This window comes from Vespa mandarinia, chromosome 8 (genome assembly GCF_050613455.1).
Source record: "Vespa mandarinia isolate Hongniang chromosome 8, ASM5061345v1, whole genome shotgun sequence".
In the NCBI taxonomy this organism is placed as follows: domain Eukaryota; kingdom Metazoa; phylum Arthropoda; class Insecta; order Hymenoptera; family Vespidae; genus Vespa; species Vespa mandarinia.
The window spans coordinates 489953-517128 of NC_140817.1; the positions used below are offsets into that span (position 1 = coordinate 489953).

General features: G+C 34.9%; 6 protein-coding genes and 1 long non-coding RNA gene across 15 annotated transcripts; 4 read left to right on the forward strand and 3 right to left on the reverse strand.

The window, feature by feature from the left end:
- Window positions 1-18010, reverse strand: LOC118451239 (BBSome complex member BBS2). Of its 5 annotated transcripts, XR_014982476.1 has the most exons (13): window positions 17522-18010; window positions 17280-17399; window positions 17022-17210; window positions 16739-16921; window positions 16447-16669; window positions 16160-16371; window positions 15917-16087; window positions 15681-15785; window positions 15295-15607; window positions 14915-15169; window positions 14598-14797; window positions 1589-1700; window positions 1-140 (listed from the first exon to the last, which is right to left on the reverse strand). XR_014982476.1 is itself a non-coding variant. In XM_085659000.1 (12 exons), exons 1-11 carry the CDS (start codon window positions 17744-17746, stop codon window positions 14703-14705), a joined length of 2091 nt encoding a protein of 696 aa, XP_085515126.1. In that variant the 5' UTR covers window positions 17747-18010; the 3' UTR covers window positions 11-140; window positions 14689-14702. The 5 variants fall into 5 exon arrangements, 2 of the variants coding, with proteins under 2 accessions (XP_085515126.1, XP_085515125.1); XM_085659000.1 differs by lacking the exon at window positions 1589-1700 and having other exon boundaries at window positions 11-140; window positions 14689-14797; XR_014982475.1 differs by lacking the exon at window positions 1589-1700 and having other exon boundaries at window positions 24-140.
- Window positions 140-16103, forward strand: LOC118448076 (uncharacterized). Of its 3 annotated transcripts, none has more exons than XR_014982477.1 (7): window positions 140-1036; window positions 1109-1334; window positions 2348-2578; window positions 2694-2829; window positions 2963-3078; window positions 15448-15760; window positions 15889-16103. It is a non-coding gene; the product is annotated as an uncharacterized LOC118448076 (long non-coding RNA). The 3 variants fall into 3 exon arrangements; XR_014982479.1 differs by having other exon boundaries at window positions 15937-16103; XR_014982478.1 differs by lacking the exon at window positions 2963-3078.
- Window positions 3074-6062, reverse strand: LOC146872803 (insulin-like growth factor 1). Its single transcript, XM_085659002.1, has 2 exons — window positions 5697-6062; window positions 3074-4346 (listed from the first exon to the last, which is right to left on the reverse strand). The coding sequence occupies exons 1-2, from the start codon at window positions 6056-6058 to the stop codon at window positions 4184-4186; spliced, it is 525 nt and encodes a 174-aa protein (XP_085515128.1). The 5' UTR covers window positions 6059-6062; the 3' UTR covers window positions 3074-4183.
- A 132-nt stretch (window positions 18011-18142) lies between the features above and the next one.
- EMC10 (ER membrane protein complex subunit 10) lies at window positions 18143-19601 on the reverse strand. 2 transcript variants are annotated; one of them, XM_035880762.2, is made up of 5 exons: window positions 19463-19601; window positions 19209-19292; window positions 18854-19117; window positions 18491-18772; window positions 18143-18412 (listed from the first exon to the last, which is right to left on the reverse strand). In XM_035880762.2, exons 2-5 carry the CDS (start codon window positions 19266-19268, stop codon window positions 18311-18313), a joined length of 708 nt encoding a protein of 235 aa, XP_035736655.2. In that variant the 5' UTR covers window positions 19269-19292; window positions 19463-19601; the 3' UTR covers window positions 18143-18310. The 2 variants fall into 2 exon arrangements, with proteins under 2 accessions (XP_035736655.2, XP_035736674.2); XM_035880781.2 differs by lacking the exon at window positions 19463-19601 and having other exon boundaries at window positions 18491-18757; window positions 19209-19427.
- Window positions 19602-19738: 137 nt separating this feature from the next.
- LOC118447961 (elongation factor 1-alpha) lies at window positions 19739-23719 on the forward strand. Of its 2 annotated transcripts, XM_035880554.2 has the most exons (6): window positions 19739-19801; window positions 20989-21070; window positions 21401-21573; window positions 21817-22425; window positions 22505-22780; window positions 22862-23719. In XM_035880554.2, exons 3-6 carry the CDS (start codon window positions 21430-21432, stop codon window positions 23219-23221), a joined length of 1389 nt encoding a protein of 462 aa, XP_035736447.1. In that variant the 5' UTR covers window positions 19739-19801; window positions 20989-21070; window positions 21401-21429; the 3' UTR covers window positions 23222-23719. The 2 variants fall into 2 exon arrangements, with proteins under 2 accessions (XP_035736447.1, XP_085515127.1); XM_085659001.1 differs by lacking the exon at window positions 19739-19801 and having other exon boundaries at window positions 20947-21070.
- Window positions 23720-23731: 12 nt separating this feature from the next.
- On the forward strand, window positions 23732-24757 carry mRpS14 (mitochondrial ribosomal protein S14). The gene is made up of 3 exons (XM_035880838.2): window positions 23732-24001; window positions 24221-24358; window positions 24436-24757. The coding sequence occupies exons 1-3, from the start codon at window positions 23879-23881 to the stop codon at window positions 24619-24621; spliced, it is 447 nt and encodes a 148-aa protein (XP_035736731.1). The 5' UTR covers window positions 23732-23878; the 3' UTR covers window positions 24622-24757.
- Window positions 24758-24865: 108 nt separating this feature from the next.
- Window positions 24866-26420, forward strand: LOC118447985 (uncharacterized). Its single transcript, XM_035880627.2, has 2 exons — window positions 24866-25018; window positions 25164-26420. The coding sequence occupies exon 2, from the start codon at window positions 25200-25202 to the stop codon at window positions 26160-26162; it is 963 nt and encodes a 320-aa protein (XP_035736520.1). The 5' UTR covers window positions 24866-25018; window positions 25164-25199; the 3' UTR covers window positions 26163-26420.
- Window positions 26421-27176: the final 756 nt, after the last annotated feature.

Here is a 27176-nt window from a genome sequence, read left to right on the forward strand (position 1 = left end):
CCAATTCGACTATTCCGCATGCCCTTAACCTTAGCAATCTCTGTCATTCGGTGCAGTATCACCTAACAGTGTCATCTACCGGTGATTCGCTGAAACGTGCTATTCAAATTTTCATCAGCGACGGCGCTACTTAACGATTCCTATGAAAATAAAAATAAATTTTTTATGATTATTACAAATGAAATATGTTTCGAAGGAAATTTCGACGAAGTTATTTTATAGGATGAATCGATAGTTTCGACTTTGCCTTTGAAAAATGCACTTGCCGTCAAAGAGATAGACATATCTATTACGTTCTTCGTTAACGCGTTTATTCATTATTATATATCTATTAATAGCTTGGATTAGTTTTACGTCATTGCGGTTGTCCTCCCCAATAGACACCAATTCAATGACAAAAATCAGCTAATCCGTTAAAGTATGCGAATATTTCATTTTTCTTTTATCGGATCCTCCCTCGAGGAATTTGACCGTAACACTTATTTTAATAATGAAAATGACGTTATAAATATCAAGTCGACATAAGGAAGATCTATAAACGTTTCGATCACTTTCTCCTGGTATTCGCGAGTTTGTCGAGCATAATCGAGTTTGTCGCTTTGCTACATTCTCAAGACATGACGATGATCGAATTAATCGTAAGACGAGCAGGTAAAGTACGTGCGACAGATAAATAAACCTTCATCGTGCAAGATTGTGCGAGCGTATTTTAAACACGTACGCTCAGATAAGGGCTCGATTTAAAGTGAAAGGAACGCTGAACAAATGGTTAAGTCGTCCAAGTAACATCGTTCTGCGACAAACGCAAATATGAGGAGGAAAGGTAGCGAAAGACAGGACACCTTATTAATCGTAACGACCCTCTCGATTATGCTGCCAATAACGTTAAACGCGGCTTTTAGAGAAGATTGCAAAGATCGGCTGATGGATATCTTCACGAAGATCTGTTGTGGCAACGATCGCCTCAAAAGAGGCATCGAAAAATTTGATTTAAAAAAGACGGATTATAAGAAATTCGAGCTAACCGAATCTATTGGCAAGTAAAATAAGATCTTACTTTCTGATCAATCGATCGGTCAAACTTTCTACTTTCCTTTTCTTCTTTCAGATTTTTCCCTAGAACGAGAGAACAAATCTACATCCTTCGATAAACACGAGAAAAGAGATATCTCTGAGAAAATAGCAAATCCAAAGGGGAGAGGATATCGTGGATGTTAATTCTGATTCTATCCGAGAAGATTTACACAAACAAAAACGGTGTTATCGATCGAAATCTCTTCCATCTGCTTCCGTACTGTCTCATAATGTTGCGGTAAATACTCGTAAGATGAAAGGTAATTTTCAAGGAGTCTATTATTCCAATTCATACGTTAGGCTAATGATATCTAATAATATAGACCGAGGTGCGTATTTTACTTAATCGTTAAGGCTAATAACGCGATTGTTTAGCGCTAAATAATAATAATTTATACAAACAACGAAAAGTCTCGAGCTTAATGTCGAATTCGTAAAGTCGCAATCCTTCCTAGTAAATAATTGTAAAGATTACAAGGTTATTCTGAATGAATGACACCGGCTAAACTCTCACATTGCATTGCACGTTATCGTTTGCTCATGTCAGTTCGTTCGAAGTATGAGGATGTTCTTCGGATAATGCTTCTTTATCCGGACAATCTTGCTTCAAAGACGTATACAACTTTCTGAAATGAATAATTTTACATCTTATTAATCCATCCATGTAATTAACTTTTGTGAAACATTATGATATTCTAAGGTCTATTAAATGTGTCTAAAAATATTATACGAAGAAAAAAAAAGAATTTTGCATCCGACGTGATTTCCAATGCATGTGCTTACGTGCGTTAAGAAAAGAAAAATAACAAAGTCGAGATCGTCCTATTTCTTACTTGGTAAAGGGAAAACGATGATGTACCATTTCAAATGGCCAGTCGAAGAACTGTACGAGCTTTATAATGATTTTAACGATCGATTCCCAAGATCTTTTACGCAAGCCGAACGAAAAAAAAAAACTAAGAGACTTTGCTAAGACTTGTTGTTACGAGGATAATATTTGCGATACCGAGAATATTGACGTCCTGTGTTTTTGAAAAGAACGAACATATATTTTCCGAGGCTTTTCTCTTGTCAGAGAAATAAAATATTATTTCATTTTCAAACTATCGATACCTTTGTATATCCCTGTGATCTTAATATAACATTTATATGTAATGTTATAGTAAGATATGGTAGATTTGCGAATACTTTCGAATATTTCAAGACAGTCACTGCGACAAAGATATATTTCCAACAGCGGAAGAACGAATGCTAATAGTTAATCATCTTGCAGAACCGTAAAACGCGTACCCACCAATAAAAGTACGAAGTGCAAGTATGTAAAAGTGACATATCGCTTGTTAAATAGTTTCTAAGAAATATTTTACCGAGAAGTTCAATTTTTGGAGGAATATATTTGGATCTTACGGCGCTTTAAGTGCCATTTCAATTTAAAACGAGACGTCTGAAGCGCTATCGTATATTATATTTTCTAATTATACACATACAAGATGGTCGCGCAAACGTGAGTATTATAGATTATTCCTTCTTTAATTATGATAGAAATGTGATAACGCTGAAATAATCCGATATACGATATAGAAAAAGTCGACGATATATCGATGTCAATGTTATCTTAGGTTTCGAGTTTCTATCTCTAAAGATGATAAATGCCAAAGAATGCAACGATTGCGAAAAGGGAGATCTCTCTGTGTATGGTCAGCGATGCGTTAAGATGCTTTGTGAAGGAATGACAGTGGAAAGGGAAAGACAAAGGTAACGCTAAATAGAAAACAATGAACGGATCTATATATAAATATTTATTAATCGTTAATCATACGACCCAATTGCCAGCGAAATTCCAATAAATAAAGGACTAAGTCAATGAATTAATATTGATCCCTAACAGATAGTCAGAAGCATTTTTCAATTGATTCCCGATCGAAAGTTATTTCATTTTGATCATTCTCGCGCGCAGATGAATCGTACAAACGATTTGCTTCTAACCACGTCCAATAGTCCGAGGTGCGTATTTTACTTAATCGTTAAGGTTAATAATATGATTATTTAGTGCTAAACAATAATTGATATTTAATACTAGTGAGATCATCAGTCGGTAAGAGAATTAATGTCACCGGCAACTCGAAAGCGAAGCTTTTGCTTTGTTGCACTTGACATGCCTATAAAAATATTTTACGTTAATAAAATCTTTATTAAGTCTTCCTTTGTGAGATCACGTGATTAATCTCAAATTCAATCTTTAGAACGAAAGAAAAAAAAAGAAAAATAATAGAAATATATTAATGGATTGAATGAATCACAAATTTTCTCACGTTACGTTAATCATTACTGTCTTTAATAAGGAAGTCGTACTCGAGAGGCAAAGCTCTTGATTCTTCTTCCCTCATTGCTGGCGATCCACAAATTTCATGTCTTCCAATTTTTTGCATTTCAAACTCATTCCCTAACCTCGCCATTTTTCTTTCGACTTTATAAGTCTTATCATGAAAGAAAAAAAAAAAAAAAAAAAAGATTCGTCGAATCATCCTCTTCCCGTAAATTACGAAGAAAATCACAAATGGACGACAAAGTTGATAACGTCGATTATAAAACAACGACCAACCAGCACCCTTTTGTGGGACTAGATTCCTTAACGTATCGAAATAACGTGGCTTATTTCTCTCTCTCTCTCTCTCTCTCTCTCTCTCTCTCTCTCTCTCTCTCTCTCTCTCTCTCTCTCTCCCTCTCTCTCTCTCTCCCTCTCTCACGCACAAACACTCAGCGTGCAAGTCGAGCTATTATCGTCCTTCGATTATTTAAAAATATATCTACTTAAAATATATACGAAAAAGTTCAGAGCATCTACGATCGTCCTTGATCCTTTTGATGGTTGGTGTAGTTTATTTTTGTCTTGTAGAAAAAGAGATTCGAGTCCATTCTATCTCCAATCCCCATCTTGTGAAAGATCACGAAGCCGAAGACGTAGAAAATGAGTTTCTGCGAACTTTCTTAACGAGGCAGTCGAGATTGGCGACGTTTTCGGCGGCGCTTTCATTCGAATACGCTCGCGGATATTACGATTCGCTATTTCTCTCCTTTGTTATGGTTATGAAGAAAAATCTCTTTCCTCTTAATAGCATTCGCCATGTCCGTGCTTTCGACCGTTCTTCGTCCGACAATCCTTGCCTTTTCTTGTACGGTGATTACTTGACGATAACGGTTTCTCTTCTTTCGACGGCGATTGTATTTTCGCAAAAGAGTCGGGTAGGTTCACTATTCTGATGGACTCCTCTCTGTAAAACGAAAAAAACATAAGGATAAGTAACAGTTCGTTCGATCATTATCAACGCGTTCTTTTCGTTAAAATAGTCGAAACAAACAAAGGACTCGCGCGTGTCACGATCGTAACCTAAACACTGCTTATGTAAGAAGAAAGATCGATTAAGATCTTCGGAAAAACAAGTCTCACGAGAGTGTATAAATCACATCGCGTTAAATCAACCGAGAAAAGAAAAGAAGAGTAAAGAAGCGATGGGAAGGGAAGGGAAGAGGGAGAAAGCGAAAAAAATGAAACGAAAAAGCGGAGATAGCGAATTGTCCTAGCACTTCGGACTAATCTTGCTACTAAAGGCCAGTTCGTATAACCATGAACTTTAATAAAAGTAACATGGATTATCTTTGTGGCGATGATAAGAAAGTTGGTAACTATGCTCTCTCGTTCGCTCGCTCGCTCACTCGCTCACACGCTGTTCCGGTTTCTTACTCCCGGCGATTTGTGTACAATTAACAATGCTCGATGTAAACCATCTATTATCTTGCTCGGATGTAAAGTCCAAAAGAATAAAGAAGATTAGAGAAAGAAAGTTGGTATTTTCGATACGACGAAACGATGATAACAATCAAGTTATCGATGTGTTTTGATTTTTGACGAAGAAACGTACGAATAGAATAACTAACGGTATTTTACGATCGATCGGGCACGACTGGAAGGGATCAGATTATAAGATTAATCGTCGAGAAACAAGGAGAATGATCACGACGTTCGCGTGTGAAGGCTGATCGAGAGAGTCAAAGGTTATTGCAATTACTAGGTTGACCTTTTGATTCCTCCTTATAGTCAATCGTTGTCAATAGAAATGGTAAGAGTCTTTGCACCGATGGTGTAGGGCGAAGCACCTATTATCGTGGAAAGATATCGTGGTAGTTAATATGCTAGAAAATAAGTCACATAATAAGAGGATAAGCGTGATGATTACGATTGCTCTGTGAAATCTCGAGCGAATAATGTCAAGGAACTCGAAACCGACTGAAAATATATGCGTAAAATTATAATATATATCTTTCTCTCGTTAAAAATAAAACGAATCGGCGTGGTTCTTTATCAAAAAAGAAATGATATCTTTAAACTGAAGAGATAGCTTTAAACGAATTAATGAAAATCTTTTTGAAAGAAAAAAGAAGTCCCTTTGCGCTAGAAGGAATGAAAATGACGAGGCCTGGTGCAGCGAGCAAGGATCAGAGCAAGGATGAGAAAAGGAAAGAGGCAGAGAGGGGAGAGAGAGAGAGAGAGAGAGAGAGAGAGAGAGAGAGAGAGAGAGAGAGAGATGAAATAAAAACCAGAAGAGAAACTAACATCCACTCACATGACGTCGCGGGTACCTCCCCGCTTCTCCTCGGACGTTGGCTTGCAGTACTGCTCGAGCTGTACGTAGCTGCAGGAATGATAACAACATTCTTCGACGAGTCCAGGGCCAGTAGGACCGCGTGGCTCATCTTCGCCGCTATAGGAGAAGGGTTCGTTGTATCCTCGCTCGCTGCACACCAAGTACAACGCGTCGCTGAGTCTTTTCGAGCACAACCTCAGTGTTCTCAAATGAGATCTTCTGTAAGGCGCGCAATCCATCGTCCCGAGAATATTCAAAAGGAGAAAGATCGTCACGACGATCCGAGTTGCCGTGCCAAATCCTTTGATTCCCGTTGTCGAACAATATCTTTTCGACGTCATCCTGTCTTTTCTCTTTTATTTTTATTTTGATAAATTCAACGAAAATCAAGAAAAACGACGATAGGTCGAAGAAATTTTTTATAAATAGATAAAAGGATGCTATCACTGTTACTTATAGAGTTTTTCCTTTTGCTTTTTCAGATACTCTTTCCGTACTCGTAAGAGAATTGAAGGAAAGACGAATTTGACTTCGGTATTCTTAAATTTTCTTCCTCTTTGTCTTCGTGTACTTTCTTATTCGTGTAAAAGATTAAAGACGTGGACCAATGTGAGACCGAGAAAGTCGTCACTTTAGAAGAGCTCCGTTGCTACCGAGTCTCTCGGTGTCACTGGTACCGGTTCGTCTCGCCACGCGGTTCTTGTTCCAGATTTTACGGGCCCCGAGAGAGCCGCGAGAGAGGGGGTAAAACAAGGAGAGCATGCCTGTTGGTGGACAGACGCGTGCAAACCGATCGCAGAAATGTAGGGAAGGGGTTAACGCTGACAGAGAGGACTCGTCTGCATTTTCTTATTGTTTTCTTTGACCGCCTATGTCGAAAAGAAATAGCCCTGGGGATGCTTTTGCATCGTCGCGACGTCGTAACAATCTTTTATGTTTTACGAACCGAATCGCTCGTGTACGAACGATTATTTTTCTTTCAAATAAATTACCAACAACAACATATATTTCGGCTTTTCAATAGCCATTTCTATTTTATATTTTGATCCGTAGCTTTATGACTATATGCTTTATAACCACATTCTTCGAGATGAGACATTTATTGCAACTTATTAAATTCATTCTCGAAGGATTTGTAAATCTACAGTTCTCGCTCATTAATGGGAACACAACATGGAAATGTTATAAATACAGGAGAGAAAAAAAACAAAAAAGGAAAAAAAAAAGAATTAAGATAATTCGTAGTCGTTGACCGATTGTCTTAATTTCCAAAGCATTTATAAATAAAACATAGCGTATTTGTCTTCTTTGAGAGCGCAGACGCGGAATCGCTTAAAATTGTTTTATTGTTCTTTTGTTTTGTTTTTTTTTTCTTTTTTTTTTTTTCAATTTAATTTAAACCCGAGCGTGCGAGTTGTACGTACATATATCGTAATAATTACTCGAAACAAAGTACAAAGTAATCGATATTCCATTACGTACATAATAAATTATCGTACTTGAGAGTGCAGCACGCGAGATAAGAAGATCTTTCTCATTGTAATATAATTGAAGGATCGATCGGCGATGCGTGAAAGAAAACGTGAAGCACCGAACGCACGAGTTTACAAGAAACACACTGATAGAATCATCCCGAATGATCTTCGATTTCTATCGATCACCGGAAACAAAGGATGCTTTGTGTTATCGGGATCCATTAATTAATCATAATGCCTGTTTTGTCTCGGTACGATAAATTTTCCGTACTTTTCACCAGATAGCGGAGGGAAAGAGAGATAGAAAGAGAAACGCTCGTTCGACCTCCTACCCTCGTTTCTTTCCGGCGATTGTACCAATTCCGATATCTTGAATTGAAAAAAGAATTGCGTTTGAGTCCCTCGTCTATTCATAGAGACCATCAACGGTTGCAAACCGTAAACAAGCTCGAGTTCGTGGATTTTTTGCTCATCACTTCAATTAAGTTTCATTAAAATTAACATTCTAAAATTCTCGTCCTTTTTCTGGTTTAGATTTATCCTTCGATCTCGTCATCGTACACGCTTTCCCTTGATAAATACGAGAATTCTCTGCTGCCAACGATCCAATGAAAACGAACTATAATGTGAATAAATCCGTAGGATCAACGAGATGTAACGATCACACCAATTATCCAGTTATGAACATTTACAATTCAAATAAAGCCTTGCGTTTCGTATCTGGTCCGCTTAAACGATTTCCGCGAAGCATACCTGTTAAATAGGACGATTGTGCGCTAGGATTATGCGTTTCAAGCATCGATCGAAAGGAAGAAAGATAATTATTAATCTCGCCTAGAGAAGCGTGTTAACCGCTTCATTCGAATATAAAATTCTACTTATCTCTCGATCCTCGAACAAAAGGCACTCCCTCGATCGTTATGGAATTATACGTTCGATCGAGCGGGGAAACTACGAGAGCTGACTCTTTCTTCTTGTTCGCGTTTCTCGTCTAACTCGCCTAACTAGAAATCCACGATCTCTACCGCGAGGTTCTTTTACGACGACCGGTATATCATGCTAGAGCGTAGGCCAACTCGAACACCGAGTTTTATTGTTGTCACCGTAAAGTAACGTGCTATTGAGATGAAAGCTTCGTGTACACGTCTTCTCGTGATCTATTAATAGATGTAATTGCGACTACCGTGCAGTGAAACTGTACTCGGTTAGGTTTACTTTTATTATGTCACGTGTACGAGCACTATATATCGTAGTTGCGAAAAGCTGTCCACTCACACTGCGTTTGTTTCTTCTTTCGTTTGTCCGTTCGATTAAGAGAGCGAGAGAGAGAGAGAGAGAGAGAGAGAGAGAGAGAGAGAGAGAGAGACATCGAAAGATGAAGAAGAAAAAGAAGAAAGGGGAACGACACCAAGGACGTACAATGTCCCACGTGTTTCACGCGATGCACTCTCGTGGCTGACTAATCGTCCATGATTGTCGAATATACATCTTCTTTTTCTCTTTGACCCCACCGTACTTGACTTCTTCTACTATATTAACGAGAAAGACATTCTTCTTTTTCTCTTTTAAGAGGAAAGAATTAGATTGACTCGTATGTGGGAGGAGAGGTCCTTTACTTTTCTCCTTTCTTTCTTTCTTTCTCTTTCTTTTCGTAAAAGCAAACGCTATCCTAATAAGTTAGTTAATTAGTTAGAAAAATATTCTTTGCTTTATCGGGGCCATTTTATAAGGACCTCTGGCACCGATTTATTGACACGGAAGATATTTTCCTTTCCTTTGAAATTATCCCGTGGCAGTGACCGCATAATTACCAACCCGAGAAATACGGATCGTACTTCGCACCCGAAGAAGAAATGATTTTATTTTTAGCAAGGATTATCGGTCATCGAGGCAAAAGAGAAATCGAACGGCAAATAGTCAATTTTATTTCGATAAGCTTAGATTTCGCGTTTTCCCGAGATCAACGAAAATAAGCTCTTTGTATTTTTATTCGGTATCCGTCAATCATTCTCCCTATCTGCTGTTTTCCTCATTGATCGAGATATTTTTTTTTTTAGAGAGGCATTAACGAATAGAACGACTAGAAGAGAGAAACTCGGTCGTGCAGCTGGTGGTAGAGACCGATAGAGTAAAGTATAAGTTACGAGTTAGCGAATATATCATCCGATACGTATGCATGTAAAACCGATTTCTGCAAACATCACGTGAATGATTGTCATTTGCACTTTGAAATAGGCACTACACTCTCGCAGGGGGCATAAGCTCGCGGCATACTTATCGTATATTTACGAGCGATATACTATATTCTTCGCGTATCGTCTTATTCTTATTCTTCTTCTTCTTCGAGTGCACGCTCGAGATCCAGGCTACGATATATGTGAATGTAGGCGTTATATGTATACAAGTCGAAGTCGATTCTAGGCCCGACTTGTTACGCCAATCACGCTTGCGACGGTCCATTATAGGCTCTCTTTTCGTCTCTCTCTCTCTCTTTCTCTCTCTCTCTCTCTCTCTCTCTCCCTCTCTCTCTCTCTCTCTCTTTTTGCTCTCTTTCCGCTCTTTGCCGTCTATCGGTCGCAGTTTAAAATTGAGACCACTCTCGCAGGGGGTCATATCAGAGCAACTGTCTCGATCAGACTACGCTCATGATTATGCGCCCAACGCCGCATAATTCCCCGTCGAGTCGTTGTCTCTCTATTAAGCGCGACGTCGAAATTCGTATGTCGGTGAGACGACCGATCGAGAGAGAGGGCCATTCGAGAGGGCCGATTGTCTTGCTTCTTTTTACCTTTAATTTCTTAAATTCCAGTAGAATAGAATATCGCTGCTAATTATCGCTGTTAGTAAATATAAAATAAGCTGTGAAAGTAACTAGGTTACAATTAATTGAACTTATCGATTACAATTACGATTATGAAATTACTTACTGCGAGGATCATTATCGTTAACCTGAACACGAAAGATTGATAATATTCTCTTTCTCAAAGTTATCGGCGCGTATTCGAGAAGAAAATAACGTCGAATCGACGCGATCTGATTCTCGTTCGACCATCTCGTATATCTCGATTTTAAAATCGTTCCAACTCTTCGAAGGGATTCGTCGAACGATTCTCGAGCGTTCCTGTTGCTACGAGAGGTCCAAGTTCAACTCGCAACCGACCTGACGTCGGTGTAATCGAGTAAGCTCCCAGTCTCTTTTATCATTGCACCAGTCACAATTTGTCCTCGTGATCCATCGCTGACTATTAGTTACCGTCTACGCTCGCAAAATTTTAATCTTACAAGCGAGGATGAATTCAACGAATCACTGGCCTTCACAACATCGTCAGATTGTCTTATCCGTTTATCCTTCTTTCGATTGTATTTTTTTTTATCTTTTTTTTTTTTTTTTTTTTGTCTACTTCATTTTCGAATGTATTATTTTTATCTAAATATGATAGAACAATAATCTTAAAATTACATATCTATATATTCTGATTTTCTGAAGGAAAACCGAACGAATTCTTTATAGTTGATTTCTAAGCGCATAGAATATACAAATTGGACTAAGCAGTTGTTAACCGACAACAGTTGACTACACGTGCAATGACTTTTATCATAGTTTAGGTCCTACCGATAGTAACAAGATAATTTTGTCTTTGCAATTGCGCCAATTGTTACTGCAGTTACTATTGATATATTAACAAGATAATTCATTTCACTATCTGAGCATTTATCTAATGCATACGAATAGCGGAGTGCAGCACTTAGAACTGAAGTTCTAAATCTATATCTTCGTTATTGGAGAAACATCATTTTCATGTCGAAAGATTATCGATGCTTAATTATTTCCGGCGGCAAAAGATCACATAGAAATATTTTTTAATTGAAATAGTCTATCGACGAGGTACAATAAAATGTTTTTCTGATATCGTACACGATGGAAGGAAAAAAAAAAAAGAAGATAATGTTAGGATCGTTTAACTATCTTATTTTTATCATCGCATAAATGCTACTGGTACAACCAAGTTAAGCAGTCCTTCCGTTTGAGGTGGCTTACCTATGATATTGAATAATAGAGTGCAGACGTACCGGCAGAAATAGGTCGATCTAATTCTACCGATCTGTTGCAAAGACCTTTCTAATGGTACTATAGTAATTCGTTGTAACTCATATGTAATTACAGAAATTGTACTTTGATCCCAAAGAAAATCGACTCCGATTGAAATTTCAAAATATAAAAAGAAAATGTTGAATGTAGAATATTACTAAAAAAAAAAGAGTACGAGTTAAATTTAAAAAAATGATAAATCAGGAGAAGTCGAAGATCGATGAAAAAAATACATGGCAATCAGCAAAAGCGAGAAGAAATAGTTTCGTTCCTTGTCACGGTGAGGTCCAAGTTCAAATCACCATATCGACCTGGCGTCGACATAATCGAGAAAGCGCACGAGTCGACGACTCTCTTATCAACGAAATCGCGCGGGAAAAACATCTACGTCATACTCCTATCGCATCAATGATAGAACACAATCGTTAACCATTAATAGCAGATAAATTTCTTCGAGATACGAGATTCTAAGATATTTTTGACGGAAATACGTTTGACTAATTTGGATGCGTTAATCAACTAAAAGAAAAGCCTCGCGGTCAATTCAAAGGCAAGTAGTACATCAACCTTCTACCAGACCATTTCAATTATTATCCTTGTCGTTCATCTTTCATTTCGCAAATGAAATAAAAATTAGAAGATACTTTCTGCATGTTCACGTTTGTCATTGTAAAGCGATAAAACGAAACGCGTGTCTGACGTGTGAGCTGCAGCCGTCCCATCGTCAACGTCGACGTCGATGTCGAAGTCGCTTCCTGCGACGACCATGCGAGCTTCCTGCCAAGTTTAGCCATTGACCTTCTTTTTCATTACCAATCCACCTATAATGAAGTATTCTCGACGGTTCTGCGTACGCAGATTGTTTGAAGTTACACAACGACGTCTTCGAAGACACAACCCAAAGGAAACATGAGAAAGCGATTCTCGAGTCGTTCCGCAAAATACGCCCACGCATATGTGCGCCCTCTTTACCACTTTAAAACTTTGAGCTCTTTCAACAAGATTTACGTGTATTCTTATTTTACTCGAGTTCGTCAAAAATAACTCTGCCCTTCTAATTCTTCAGCCATTTGTTGATCCTTCTTCGACCTCCCATGAAACAAAAAAATAAAAATAAAAATTGGGAAGCGATCATCAAACCATAAGAATATTCTTGAATATTTCGGAGAAATACAGATTCAGATTCTATTCAGCCATCGTTTTTCGTTAAATTAATATTATTTATCCTCTTGGATATCTCACGAAGTTCCGTATCGAGATATCAGCGACGTACAATGTGTCGGCGATCTCATTACGAAAACAAAATTAACGGTCTTTCCTCTTATGGCTCCTCTCTCTCTCTCTCTTTCTCTCTCTCTCTTTCTCTCTCTCTCTCTCTCTCTCTCTCTCTCTCTCTCTCTCTCTTCTGGCTTAAAAGATGGATAGACGAGAATACATGGCATTATCTTATCCGTAAAAGGCGTTAAGATCATCTGATAGATTCATCATTATATTTCTTTACTTTTTTGCTTAGCCGAGTCGTGTCGAACGTAAAGAATTTTGAGTAATAACTCCGTGCTGTCGTTGTGATAAGTGATAAGAGAGTGCCATTAAACAACGATAACCCGAGAAAACAGACGGGGGGTCACGCAGAGCGGCACGCTTTTCTCCCATCTTATTCGTTCTTAAATCCAGGCGTCTATATTTAACCTATCAATGGGATTAGATTCCGAGAAATGGCGCCAAAATAGAAAGAATTTGTCAAGGGATTCCTTCATTTTTTTCCACTAGAAAAATACTTTATCATTGACGTTGATATGATCGACCGACCTAACACTTTCTACACTTATATCGGGTATTGATTAGTGAATAAGTTTTTCCATCGAGAAGAAGTACGAAGGAATAAAGTACGATTTTGATATCAAACGACGAAAGATGAAATTTTTCTTATCGATAAAAAACATACGACGAACGATAACAATCTAAAATCCGTTCTATTGCATTCCAACGGAAGTGCATAATCGTAAACTTTTTTTATCCTAGTATAAATGGATAAACAGAAAATAGAAATGGCCAAATGCCGCTTATATGCATTAGCTTGTCACCCTTGGGTAACGATTTTGCGTGCTAAATATATATTTAAAAATATTATGAATTTAATACCGACAACGAAGTTGATAAAAATATCAAAGTAATATTTGTTAAAATTTAAATAAAAAAAAAATTAAAAAATAAGAAAATAAAAAAAAATTAAAAAATAAGAAAATAAAAAAAAAAGATAAAAAGCAATCGTACATACAAATGCTATCGTTCCTTAGTATTTTTCTTCGTTTCTGTTCTCTTGAGAAGCAAAGCAGAGACACAACACAATGCAGTATATCACGGAAGTATATAAAACTCTGAAAATAGTTATAATAGTTCACCCTCTAGTCAAATGTCTTGGTCTAATCGCAATGAACTTTATCTTTATAAACGATTGTTTACTGTTTAGAAGCTGATCATGGCATTTACGCGTGATCGTGAGCTGTAAACAAAATCTATATCTGTCATTCTCAAGGCGTGATACCGCGTACATACATTTTCGTACGATTATCTAAGCATATTGAAACAAACGGCTCATTATGAACACTTAAGCATACTAGACTTTTCATTTTTTTTTTTTTTTTTTTTTTTTTATCTTTTCTCCTTTTTTTCTTTTTTCTTCTTTTCTTTTTTTTTCTTTTCTTTTTTTTTCTTCGAATCTATCTTCATCTCTCGCACATCCTATTGAAACCATTAATATGGTCCATTAATATTAAGTTGCAAGGAATTTCTTAAGAGGAATCATGCTTTATTAACAACAAATTGTGTTACGAAACTTGAAAAGTTTTGATGCAACAACATATTATGAAAAATATGATATATTATCGTATGCAAGAATCTAAGCTTAACTCGAAAAATGTGCCACGTGCTACGATATTCATTAAACTAGAAAAAAAGTCGTTTCTTTTAACAGCAAAATAGATATCTCGCGCGTTATGTAATGATGATGACTGTGTGCTCTCGACACTTCTATTTGACAGGTCATGGCTGTTTTTATGTTCATATCCGAAGACAATCGAACGAACGAGTTTAATGTTAAATAATCATAATCCTAATCATTAAAAGCCTACCATCGTATAATTCTACCATCCAATAATCACAATAGACGTAATTATACACTTCATAAAGCATTCCTTGTATTATCTGATTTTTTATTGAATGAGTAAAATAAATGCACAGAAAAATACTTTCAAATTAGATTCATTCATTTCGAATACTTAAGAATAGTCAGAAACGTGATTGCATCTTACTTACCGATTTACAACGTACATGTAAGACTGTATTTCATTATCAGGTGTAGCAATAGTGACGCAGAAAAATAAAAATACCGTATATTCGTCCTTACGTAAGGTGTCAGAATCAACCGTTTCGCATTGCTGCGAGGAGCGCCCTTGGATTTTCATCCTGTATCGCAGTCCTGCACCGTGAGACTGCATTTGTAGCAGCTTTACCGACTAAAAGTATGAAATGGAAGGAAACTTCTTCGTAACGTTCTTATCGCATATTTCTAACATTTAATAATCAATAAGCTATATAATCTAATCAACTGACGTAGTGAAAATGTTAAATACCTCTTAATTTTGCGACTCGTTGGACACCGATATTCAATTCTTTCAAATTTATTGAAAGATCTCGATTACTGTTCATTCTGATTTCATGATTTCTAATTAGGTCACTGTTTATAGCTTTCAATTGTAATAATCGCTTTCTCATTTCTTCTACATTTTGCAATATTCGTGCATCTTCTAAGCGAATAACAACATTTTTAAGAAGAAGAGCAGTACTAGCAGCTTCCGCTTGAAGTTTCGCATCGACATCTTTTAACCCTGCAATGAACGAAAATAAATCTTAAATTATTATATTTATATCTCGTCACCTTTGATTAACTTCCGATGACCTCGATACGTGTAACATGAATTATTAAAAAATATGTTAAATAATGAGATATAACCTTTGACGCGTTCTAAAGCTTCTAGCATTTTACTTTCTTCGTTTGGAAATTTTGATTCAGAATTAAGCTCTCTAAGACCCAAATACATTGCCAAAGATTGAACTATATCACCAGCAAACGTCGAGTCTTCCGTCTGTACTGTTATTTTTCCAGAAGGACTCGCTGTAAAGCAATGGACTTTGTTATCTCTTAATCCACGAAGCCAAAGTTCGATCGAGGCAGCGTTTGGCCCTTCTTCCGCGACTTCAAACTCCTCTGCAAGCAGAAGACTTTGATTCAACCATAATGCAATACGCTGTGCTCTCTCAGCAACCTATATGAATATCATGATTCTGATTAATCCTAAGATATGGATCACTATATAGAAATCTCTTTTAATAATTTACCTCTATAGTAATACCGCCATCTATTACCGTTTGGGAAGCTTCCTCTGGATGTGAAATAATTTCATACATACAAAATCTGGGTAATTGTCTTGTCATTTCGAAAACCTATAAGATAAAAGAGTATTAGTGTAAAGAAAAAAGAAAAAAAAAAAAAAAAAAAGAAAATAATAAATGATATTTATTATTATATTTGTTGAAACTATTCTAGCTGTTTATAAACGTCAAATGTCAAATGCCTGTAATAAATCTGCACCAGGTGGACCAACACTAATTTTTACATGAATATCGATGGGCCCATTTTTTGGAGGACGTAATTCAATTTCTAATTCACCTTGCGGCCTATTTGGATGAGCCACAAGTGTTTCACCCTCGAATACACCTTCTGCAAATACTATGGCACAATAAACCTATGTAAAAAATGATGATAATTAAAAGAATTATTCGTAATAATTTTAGGATTTAACAAATTAATGTATTACCAAAAGACCTGGTCCGGCTGCAATACCAAGACGGGCTGCACCTCTAGCTGATATTAAACTAACTGCTAGCTTTGTATGATGATACATATTTGGAACCGATGCAGCTCTTTGTCGAAGTTCCATTTGTAACGCTTGTTTCTTAGACAATAATTCACGCATTATTTCACCAGGCTCTGGAGCATCCATTGCAGTTCCAGGCGCATATCCACGCACTAACAATATTACTTTATTATAATAATGATTATCTACTTGCCAAAAGTGAATGAAATTAAATGAAATTTAAATACCTTCTCCAGAAATAGATACGGCAACTAAATCTGGTCTACCTTGTCTTCTATAATCAGCCTCTACAATGCCAGCCACGCCAGTAGACAATTGTATTTTAAATATGACATCTCCGGTGTTACACGATCTTGCATCAACTTTCCCGCTACTCCATCCAGTGATGAGCTCTAACACACCATCTCCATTTATATCAAAATTTCGTATAGACACTGCTCTGTGTTTAGACTAAAAATAAATTAGATAAAGTGGATATAGATCGTTTATTGTAGATGTCTTTTCATCTTTACTTCTCACTTTAACTCGCCAAAGCCTTTGACCAGCTTCATAAACACCTATTGTTCCATTTCCCACTGCATATGCAAATTGTTTATTAGAAAGTCCTGCCAATGCAGTTACCGATGCCGTTTCTTTTGTATCCCACACTATTGCATCTTCTTTCAATAATTTTATTTCAAAATCTTTTGTCCCAATAAGCAACTACAAGTGTTACCGAATTAAACAATTAAATATATAAAATATATCATCATTTATATGAAAGGATTTATCAGATATATATATAAATGTTAGCACATTATACCTCATTCTCGTGATCACCTTCAAAATCAAATATTGCAATGGAAGTAACTATGTCACCCATCACTGTCCAAAAAATTTCGGTTCCCTTGGAATCTAAGACGGTTATCGAGCTATTACCACCAATGACTGCTACTTGATCCGATAACCATCCAAGTTTTCCTATCGTTATATACAGTGCACCATCTGTCATCTGTTAAATAAAGATATATTAGCAAAACGTTGTTTATCAAATTATCATAATTGCTAAACCTCTAACTACCTCTTTATAAAAAATATCAGCATTATCCTCTACGTGATAAGCGAGAATGTGCGTAGAAGTTCCTATTAAAAGAATATCTCTTTCATCTTCCCCAAGATGCCCAGTGCATATTGCTGTTACCTAAGAAATGAATAATTTCAATCTTATATTTTCCTTATCCAATATAATATATATTTGTTTTATATTATTCTTTAATATAAAAAATATGTTTTAATTCACATGCTTCTTAGATATCGCCCGACCTGACTATCAATTTGCAATTCAGCAAGTTCCCCACTCCAAGATAATCTTCCATCTGGTTGTTCAGAATCATTGTTTTTAATTTGAGGTTGCCTATGAGGACTGTGTATTAAAATATTTCCTCCAGAGGTTACAGCTGTTAAACAAGCATGAGAACCATCAAATTTTCCACTAGCTACGAGACCTGATTCTATACGTTTTTGAATATTTAATGAAAATGCAGCCATTTAGAAATATTGTAAATTAGATGTATTAAGGTCCAAATAAATAACACCTTCTTCTGCTCCTAATACTAAAGAGTAGACTGTGGTGTATTGATTTTTTCTGCCATATTATATAACACACCTTGATATAAGCTATACATCAAATTTAGTTTGTAAATGATTCATAACAAGGACAAACTTCGCTCCCTTAATAAAAAATCATTACCTACTTTATGATATTTTACATTATGCTAATTTTTTATAGTATATAACAGTTATAAATACATATTATAATAATATACTCGTATATACTAAATAAAAAACGCTCATATATGATACAATTAAAATGTAATAATGAAATATATGATTTGTTTACGCTTAGATAAATATAATTATACATAAATTTGTGTAAGATGCATATCCTATCGTAACGTATAATATATTTATACTGTACACATTTATTAAAGCAAGAATATAATACAATAATAATTACATGAAAACATACAGAAAAGTCTCACACATCAGCAAGATCACAATTTAGGTCACAATATACTCGCAGGTACAGTAAAGTAGTCTTAAAAAAGGGAATCACTGTCTTTGACCGCTGCCACTACCACCGGCAGCAGCAGCTTCGGGATTGGTTGCTGATGTTAAAAGAACGAAGATCAATGCAGGAACGATATACATCCACTGAAATATTGGAAAAGGAAATAAATGAGAATTCCAAGTCTAAAGATTATTATGATATGAGTGTAATGGAAATCTTACATATTTCGCGAGGAATGATCTGTTATCTTTGGTCTCTCCTCTTTCTCGAGCTTCACGTTCTCGTTCAAGTTTTTGAATATAAGTCGCTGTATCTGGTGCAGGACCGCTATCAGGATACTTGACTATTATATTTGTAGTCCACATATTTGTAAAAGGACTATCCATAACACATGGACCAGAAGATGATAGACTTACTGCTATTGGCTCCGCGGTACTATCTATCCATACTGTTAAAATATCTTCAAGATCTGATCCAAGTAAATAACACTGCAATTTATAAATCTAACTTAAGACACCTATTTGAATTGATTATATGTCAGAAAAATATGTCTATGTGCATAAAAGAAAAATTTATAATTTTACCGCCGGTATAGAAGTTAAGAAAGTTGTTTCACTTCCAGAAGAAGTACGAGCTATTGCTTTTAATCTATACTTTCCATCGTTCTTAGCTAGATCTTTTAATTGATTAATTTGTGCTTGTAAAAGTCCATTTTGTCCAACAACTGAAGCTCCACTACGTACACTAGTAATCGTTACATTTCCCCTTTCTACAAAATTCGGTCCTGGTTCATCATTGAGCGCATGCCATAATCTCAACTGAAGCCAACCATCAATATCAAGTTCGATCTACAATTTAAATGATTATTATTTCATTACAATAATAATAATGTTGTTGATGTTTTTATGAATTTGACGAAACATAATAGACTACACTAACCCCATATGTAAATGATGATATTCCTAAGAACAGACTAAAGATAACACATGACAGATGCATGTCGTTGACTTATTTATCGATTTACTAGTTTAAAATTAAAAAATAAAAATCATGAAAATGATAAAACAATCACAGAATCAAAAATACATAAATTTCATTGTATATCAAGAGTTTCTGCTTTATAGAAATTTATCTATGTAACTATATTAGGGATATTATAATAAAATTGTTAAATGCTAGTCAGGCTGACCAACCTTGAAACTTGATTCATAGAAGCAAAAAATCAAGCAACACCACTATTCAGTACTTATAATACGCAATTACGTATACTATTTTCATAAGATCATGTTACTATTACTAATACTATTTAATAATTAAGCAAGATCCAATTACTTCGAAAAACATTAAGGCTCTTCATTAACTTTTATTCGAAGCGTGTGCGACTTCAGCGACAGGTATGGACAAAATATGAAATACGAATATAAGCGGGGAACGCTGTCCCTACCATGCGTCTATCGTATCGATGTATGAGCTTGTGTTGATTATTCTCCTTTAACTATTCGTGCATAACTATTCGTTTCGTGTGGATTAGAGTAAGTAGTTTAATAAACTGTGAGTTCACACTTTTCAATCTCTCATATGGTATATCTCTCTTTGATGGTGCGTCTTGTAGTGATAGGAGTATAAATAAAAAAAAAAAAAAAAAAAAAGACTAACTCGTTAATCGTTCGAGTTAACAAAAAGCGCATTTTAAATAAGGACATATTAAACAAGGACAATTGTCCGGAGATGAAATTTTTTTATTAAAATTATTTTAAGTTTCTCGCGCGTAACGATCTTTATGACATACGAATTTTCTTATTTTTTCCCATAGAATTATCTGTTCAAAGAGCGAATTTATCGTATATTCTCCGTGCGAATATCGTGAAACGTATTTCTTTGCATTTGGAATGCAACTCGGAAAATTTGAGCATCAGTTATTTACGTACACAAATAAGCAGGTAATCGCTACTTCACGGAACAAACATATCCCCCATTTGAGCGTGATTGGAGATCGTCAGTAGCGGAGCTTCTCTTCAAACTTCTTCCCTTTGGCCGCATATTTTCAGGGGCGCTACTATACGGAACTTCTTTCTTTCTTTTTTATTTTGTTTTTTTTTTTTTTTTTTTTTTTTGCTTTTTTTTCAAAAAATGTTTCGGCAAACAATGAATCTCAGCGTAATTCTTTATCGATTTTAACGATCAAGATGTCATTTTAAAGACAAAGATTTAAGCGAGGACATGACCTTTTCGAATTTTTGTAAAAGCTTTGTTTTTATGTGTAAACTATTTTCGAAAAGAGATCATTTTTCCGAGACTTCGTCTTTAAAATGAGATCTTGTTTTTCAATGTCGCTCAAGAATTATTCTTGAGTTCTTGTCTGCCGTTGGGATAGATCATTATAAAACCAAGGACGATGAACAGTCTTACCGTAGAATAAAGAATCTTTTCAAAGGACTTTCTTGAGTTTCATCACTTGCGATACGCGATCTGAATGGTATTAGGATTAAAAACGAGTTAATAAACTACCGAGTTCTTTTCTTTTTTTTTTTTTTTTTTTTTCATGAATTTTGATCCATCCGAAAAGATTATAAGACTTTACGAACCATTATTTCTATAAAGGTTATAATTATAAGAATATATTAGATTTACGATTAGTTGTAAATCTAAGATGTGACAACAGCGCAAATCTGCTTTCTCTTTTACAAAATGGTCGCCGGTTCTCTTCCCGAATGCTCAGATCCGCCACGTGGACGAAGAAGGAAGGAGGTCTTACTACTTTGAAAATTTCAGAAGAGATTCTCAATTAAGTTACAATATTGGTAAAAACGAAAATTTTTTTTAATCTATTAATCGATAAAATTTAATAAATGATTAAGACAAATTAATAATATCAAAAAATATATTTTAATATTCGTATAACCTTAAACCCGTTACACATTTGGTCATAACTTTTCAAATATTATAATAAGAGTTTTATTTCTCTATTCGTATTACACAACATACGTACTAAGGAAAACTTTTAAAAATCGTAAATAAATTATTTTTCTATTGAGTATATTTTCATTTTTAATATTGAAATGAAAAAAAAAGTTTCCTTTAATAATTCCAATATTGATTTCATATGAAATTTATCTTATCTTTTTATGTAGATATTTTAAGCTACTTCAAAAGCTAAAAAATGGGTAAAGAAAAAGTGCATATTAACATTGTCGTCATCGGGCACGTAGATTCTGGGAAATCGACTACCACTGGACATTTGATTTATAAATGCGGTGGTATCGATAAGCGTACCATTGAAAAGTTCGAGAAGGAAGCCCAAGAAGTAAGTTCTGTGTATTAACTATCATGTTTTTCATGTTTTACCTAAATTATGTCATAAGTTAAACGATAAAATTTCGGATCGTAAAATTACGAAGCCAGCGATGATAATTCATATTTGTCCGAGCAATTAAAGTTTTCTTATTTTTGCATAATGTTGTGAAATTTTATATAACATTAGGAATGACTCTATTATTCTTTTAATCGAACATATTTTATATATCAATTGTGTTTTTGGAAATTATAGATGGGTAAGGGTTCCTTCAAATATGCATGGGTTTTGGATAAACTGAAAGCAGAACGTGAACGTGGTATTACTATCGACATTGCTCTTTGGAAATTCGAAACCTCCAAATATTATGTCACAATCATAGATGCACCTGGACACAGAGATTTCATAAAAAACATGATTACTGGTACTTCCCAAGCGGATTGTGCCGTATTGATTGTTGCTGCTGGTACCGGAGAATTTGAAGCTGGTATTTCAAAGAATGGACAAACTCGTGAACACGCATTACTGGCTTTTACGCTTGGTGTAAAACAACTCATTGTTGGTGTCAATAAAATGGACTCAACCGAGCCTGCATATTCTGAGACTCGTTTTGAAGAAATAAAGAAAGAAGTATCATCCTATATAAAGAAAATTGGTTATAATCCAGCAGCTGTTGCATTTGTACCAATTTCTGGTTGGCACGGGGATAACATGTTGGAGGCATCGAGCAAAATGCCTTGGTTCAAGGGATGGCAAATTGAGCGTAAGGAAGGTAAAGCGGAAGGGAAATGTCTTATCGAAGCTCTCGATGCTATTCTTCCACCTTCCAGACCAACCGACAAACCACTCCGCCTCCCACTTCAAGTAATTATTTATTTAATAAATCTATCTCTTAAAAAATCTCCCCCTTAATGGTTTTTGCTACATGATATCATTTTTACAGGATGTTTATAAGATTGGTGGTATCGGAACTGTACCTGTTGGTCGGGTTGAAACTGGTGTATTGAAGCCAGGTATGGTCGTTACGTTTGCTCCTGCTGGTCTGACCACAGAAGTAAAATCGGTGGAAATGCATCACGAGGCATTACTAGAGGCTGTACCTGGTGATAATGTCGGTTTCAATGTGAAGAACGTTTCTGTCAAAGAACTGCGTCGTGGATTTGTTGCTGGCGACTCTAAGAGCAATCCGCCTAAAGGAGCTGCAGACTTTACTGCCCAGGTAAAATAAACTTATTTGTTTATAGCTTTCCAAGAAATAATGAAGTTGAATTTATTTTAATAAAAAAAATACGTAATATAGGTCATTGTACTAAATCATCCGGGGCAAATCAGCAATGGTTATACACCGGTATTGGATTGTCATACTGCTCATATTGCCTGCAAATTTGCCGAAATTAAGGAGAAGTGCGACCGCCGTACTGGCAAGACTACCGAGGAGAATCCAAAATCAATCAAATCAGGAGATGCAGCTATTGTTACTCTTGTACCAAGCAAGCCGATGTGCGTCGAATCTTTCCAAGAATTTCCGCCATTGGGACGTTTCGCTGTCCGTGACATGCGTCAGACGGTAGCAGTCGGTGTAATCAAGGCTGTTACTTTTAAGGATGCAAGCGGTGGAAAAGTCACCAAGGCTGCCGAAAAAGCTCAGAAAAAGAAATAACTATTTTCCGTATATGTTTATCGCCGGATTAACCGGTTTATTACAGCTGAAATAGTTAGCGTTCTTTCTTCATATCTTTCATATAAGCTGGCATTTATATTAATGTTTTTATCGTTATCGTTTCTGTTTTTTAAAATCTCTTTTATAAATTTATATTCAACGAAAAGGAAAAAAATTGACTTTTATTATTTTAGACATGATAACTGCGTATTTATCCAAGCTTTTCAACGTACGTCGATCTTATTAAGATTATTATTTCGTAACTTGTTTCATCGTAAAGAATTCCGCAGGGGAGGCAACGAATCGACGATGACCGACCCCTTGTCGATGATGGCAAGAACAACGCTATTACATGAAATATATGAAGCAAGAGTAAAAGCTACTGAATAACATCTATATTATTTCATAACTCAACACGAATGAAATAATAATTTAAACTCGGCTTAATTATATTTTTTTAATTATTATACGGAAAGAATAAATTCTCCATCTGCGATATTTATCCTTCTATCAGATAAATCCCTTCCATCACACAAATAGTTTTATTTTAACATTATGATTTGTAAAAGCGACCTTACTATTAGGTAGGTCAGTTCGATATCTTTGCATGCTATGAATTTGGATAGATGGCGATAGCGTTGATAACTGAAACGAATTATGAATTATTCGATCCACCGGCAGCAGGAAGCAGCACTTTCGAAAATTATGGCCGCGCTTGTAACCGGTGTTTCCACTTTTCTTAATATATTTTCACAAAGTTCAAGATCATTAGGGCGTGATGTGAGTACGATTAAAATCCTTAAAATTATTCGTGCGTGTGTATATATAAATCTATACACACGCACGAAGAAAGTTTCAGTGATATTTTTTACTATTAAATGATTATGTACGAAATAACTTAACCTTTTACAAATCCATGCTTAAATAACACGTTAAAAATGTAATAATAATAAATGCATATTTTTTCTTTTGCTTATGTGAACTATAATATTATTGTAGTTTCAACAAATACGCAATTATGTTGGCTGCAGAATGAGACGCGATGCTAAGCGTAGAAAATTGGCTGGAGAATATGCAGAAGAAAGATTGAGATTGGTTGCAATGAAGCGAAATGACATTTTACCTATTGAAATTAGAGTAACTAAATCTCTTTTAGAGATTATTCATACGCCTTTTTTTATTTCACAATATATCTTTCTTAATGTTTATTTTAGGATCTCGTTGAGAAAGAAATACAAGAAAGAATTCCTAGACAGACTGCTTTAAGAGAATTGTCTTTTCGGTGTGTACTAACTTCGCGACCTAGAGGAATCGTATACAGATGGAGATTATCAAGGATAATGTTCCGTGACTTAGCAGATTATAATAAATTAGCTGGTATACAACGAGCCATGTGGTAGAACACGAAAATGATAAGTTCATTGATAAAGAACAAATTTGATCTTTATTTCTTCTCTCGTGTATGGTTCATGTTATATATGTCTAGTTTAAATTGTAAGAAGTGAAAAATACAAAAAAAAAAAAAAAAAAAAAAAAAAAAAAGATCTTAAAATTCGTTTTATTTCGCTTATTCTCATCTTAGAATTTTAAAATGATGAAATCGTTCGTTCAACAACATATTACTGAACTATAATAACTTCGTTGGCCATTGTCTTCAAGTACCGATAGATAGCGCGCAAATTTAACCAATAGAATCAGCTGTTCTTCCAACGATCTCCATGGTCGCCTCTATTTACAGTTAAATAGCGGGAGAGTGCCGCATCGTCGTTGTATATTTTTCAGTCTATAATTAATACCGTACGTATTTTTAATTATATAAGATTTAATTTTTAATCGTAAATAAAATTAATATAATTATCAAATTATCAGTCGTAAATAAGTTTTCATAAATATTTTTTTACAATGTAGAAAATATGAAAATTTATTTTGTATTTATTTGCAGTTTTAAACAAAACCAAAAACTGGTGTGTAATACATAATGAATGACTCATTTTTAGAAGATTTAGATTTATTGCCAAATGAGAAAAGAAGTTTTGTAGAAAATCAAGTAGATCGACATGTAACGATTAGACACACAACCTCTTCGCCCTTACAACGTTTGTCGGAACAAGATGATTTTGAAAAACTCGTACAACAACAACAAAAAACTGAAAGTGCCTCGACCAAGGTATCAAAATTGCCACAGATCAGAGAATCTAATAAAAAGGAGTCGCCTATAAAGGATGTAAAAGGTTTAACCGAACATGATACCAGAAAGCAGATGGTAAAAGCAAAATCCTCCGAGAGAAAGGACAAAGGTGCTGAAAATAAATTAAAGTCAATGGAAAATAAAGTTAAATCGGACTTTAGAGATAAGGATAATAAACAAGAGGCAAAGGTTAAATTATCAGAAAGTAAAATTATAATTAAAGATCATAATCGTCGATCTGGTAGTTATAAGGATAATACCCGTTCCTTGGACAGTTCCAGTAAAGAGAACAGTCGTCCGGCAGATTCTTCGAAAGGAAGCACTCCTCACATTGATATGACGAAGGAAAGGGGAGGGCGTGTGATTGAAGGTTCTATAAAGAAGTCTGAAACAAAAGAATATGATCCAGTTGCATTACTTAATGCAATTAAAGATCTCATAAGCACATATACCAAACAAGAAAGCACAAAATTGTTAAAAGCTATGCAAGAGTTTCACATCAATTCACAAAAAACTTTTATTAAGAGTACATTGTTACAAACCGATGAAATAATCAAAGAAATACATCCTACCAGGGATTCAATTCGTATGAGAGCATTAATAGAAGAAAATGAAAGATTACAAGAGGATTTAATTATTTTACAAAAACGATATAGCGATTTACAAAGGAAATTAGACGAGTTAGAATCTCTTAAAGAGGAAAACACAACATTGAAATTGAAATGTAAAGAATTATCTATGCACCAACAATGAATATTAAAACAGACTTTAAGACTTTAGACGTAACATACTTCAAAAGTAATGACATTTAACATTAATATAACATGTCATAACTACTCTATAGTTTGCCAATGAATTATTAACAAATCTCTGCCAAATGGTGATATCATTCTAAACTTCCTATTGTTAATTTAATTGTTAAAATTTTTAAGTAGGAATATATATATATATATTAAAAGTTCCCCATAATAAATGTAATAAACTGTGCCTGCTTGTAGGATATTCGCTCAATTGTTAATCGTACGTACAAGTATGTTATAACAAAAATAATTTATTTTTATATCATTCCATTACTACTTACTTATAATGTAATCCATTGTTAGCGGTCACATTTGCGCATTGTTATTCCGCTAAATGCATATATATATATATAAGCAGTATATCATTAAATCGGTATATCGTGTATAATGTTCATTCGCGTGATCAGACCGATGATAATGCATTAAAAATACGTTTAATACATTCTGCATAAATATTTATTAATTACAATGTGTATGCAATCATTTAATAAAGAATTTTATTCTTATTAGATTGTTATATTTTAATACTTATAAAATGCTTTCAAGCATATATCTTTTATATACATAGTTTTATATTATTAACTAGAAAGTATTAAGCATAATGAAGATTATAAAATTATTTATGAAAATGTATACTTAAATGCATAACTCATGATAGAATTCATATTAAAAATTCAACATGTCTTTTAATGAATGATATATTCATTAACAAATAATTGATAGAATTTGTTGATCCATTTGTACAATTATGAAGAGAAATTCTTTGTGAATTTGTATAGGCCATCTCTGAAGCAACCAACAAACATTCCCAGTACTTGATTCGTGTGTCATTTCTTGTTTCTTTTCTTTTTTCTTTTTCATTTTTAAACATATTCATTATACGTCTTATTTTTTTCCGCTTTCGCACGATCTTATAAATAAAGCGTATATATTTCACATTTCGTATATAATTTCAATCTAAAAGCAT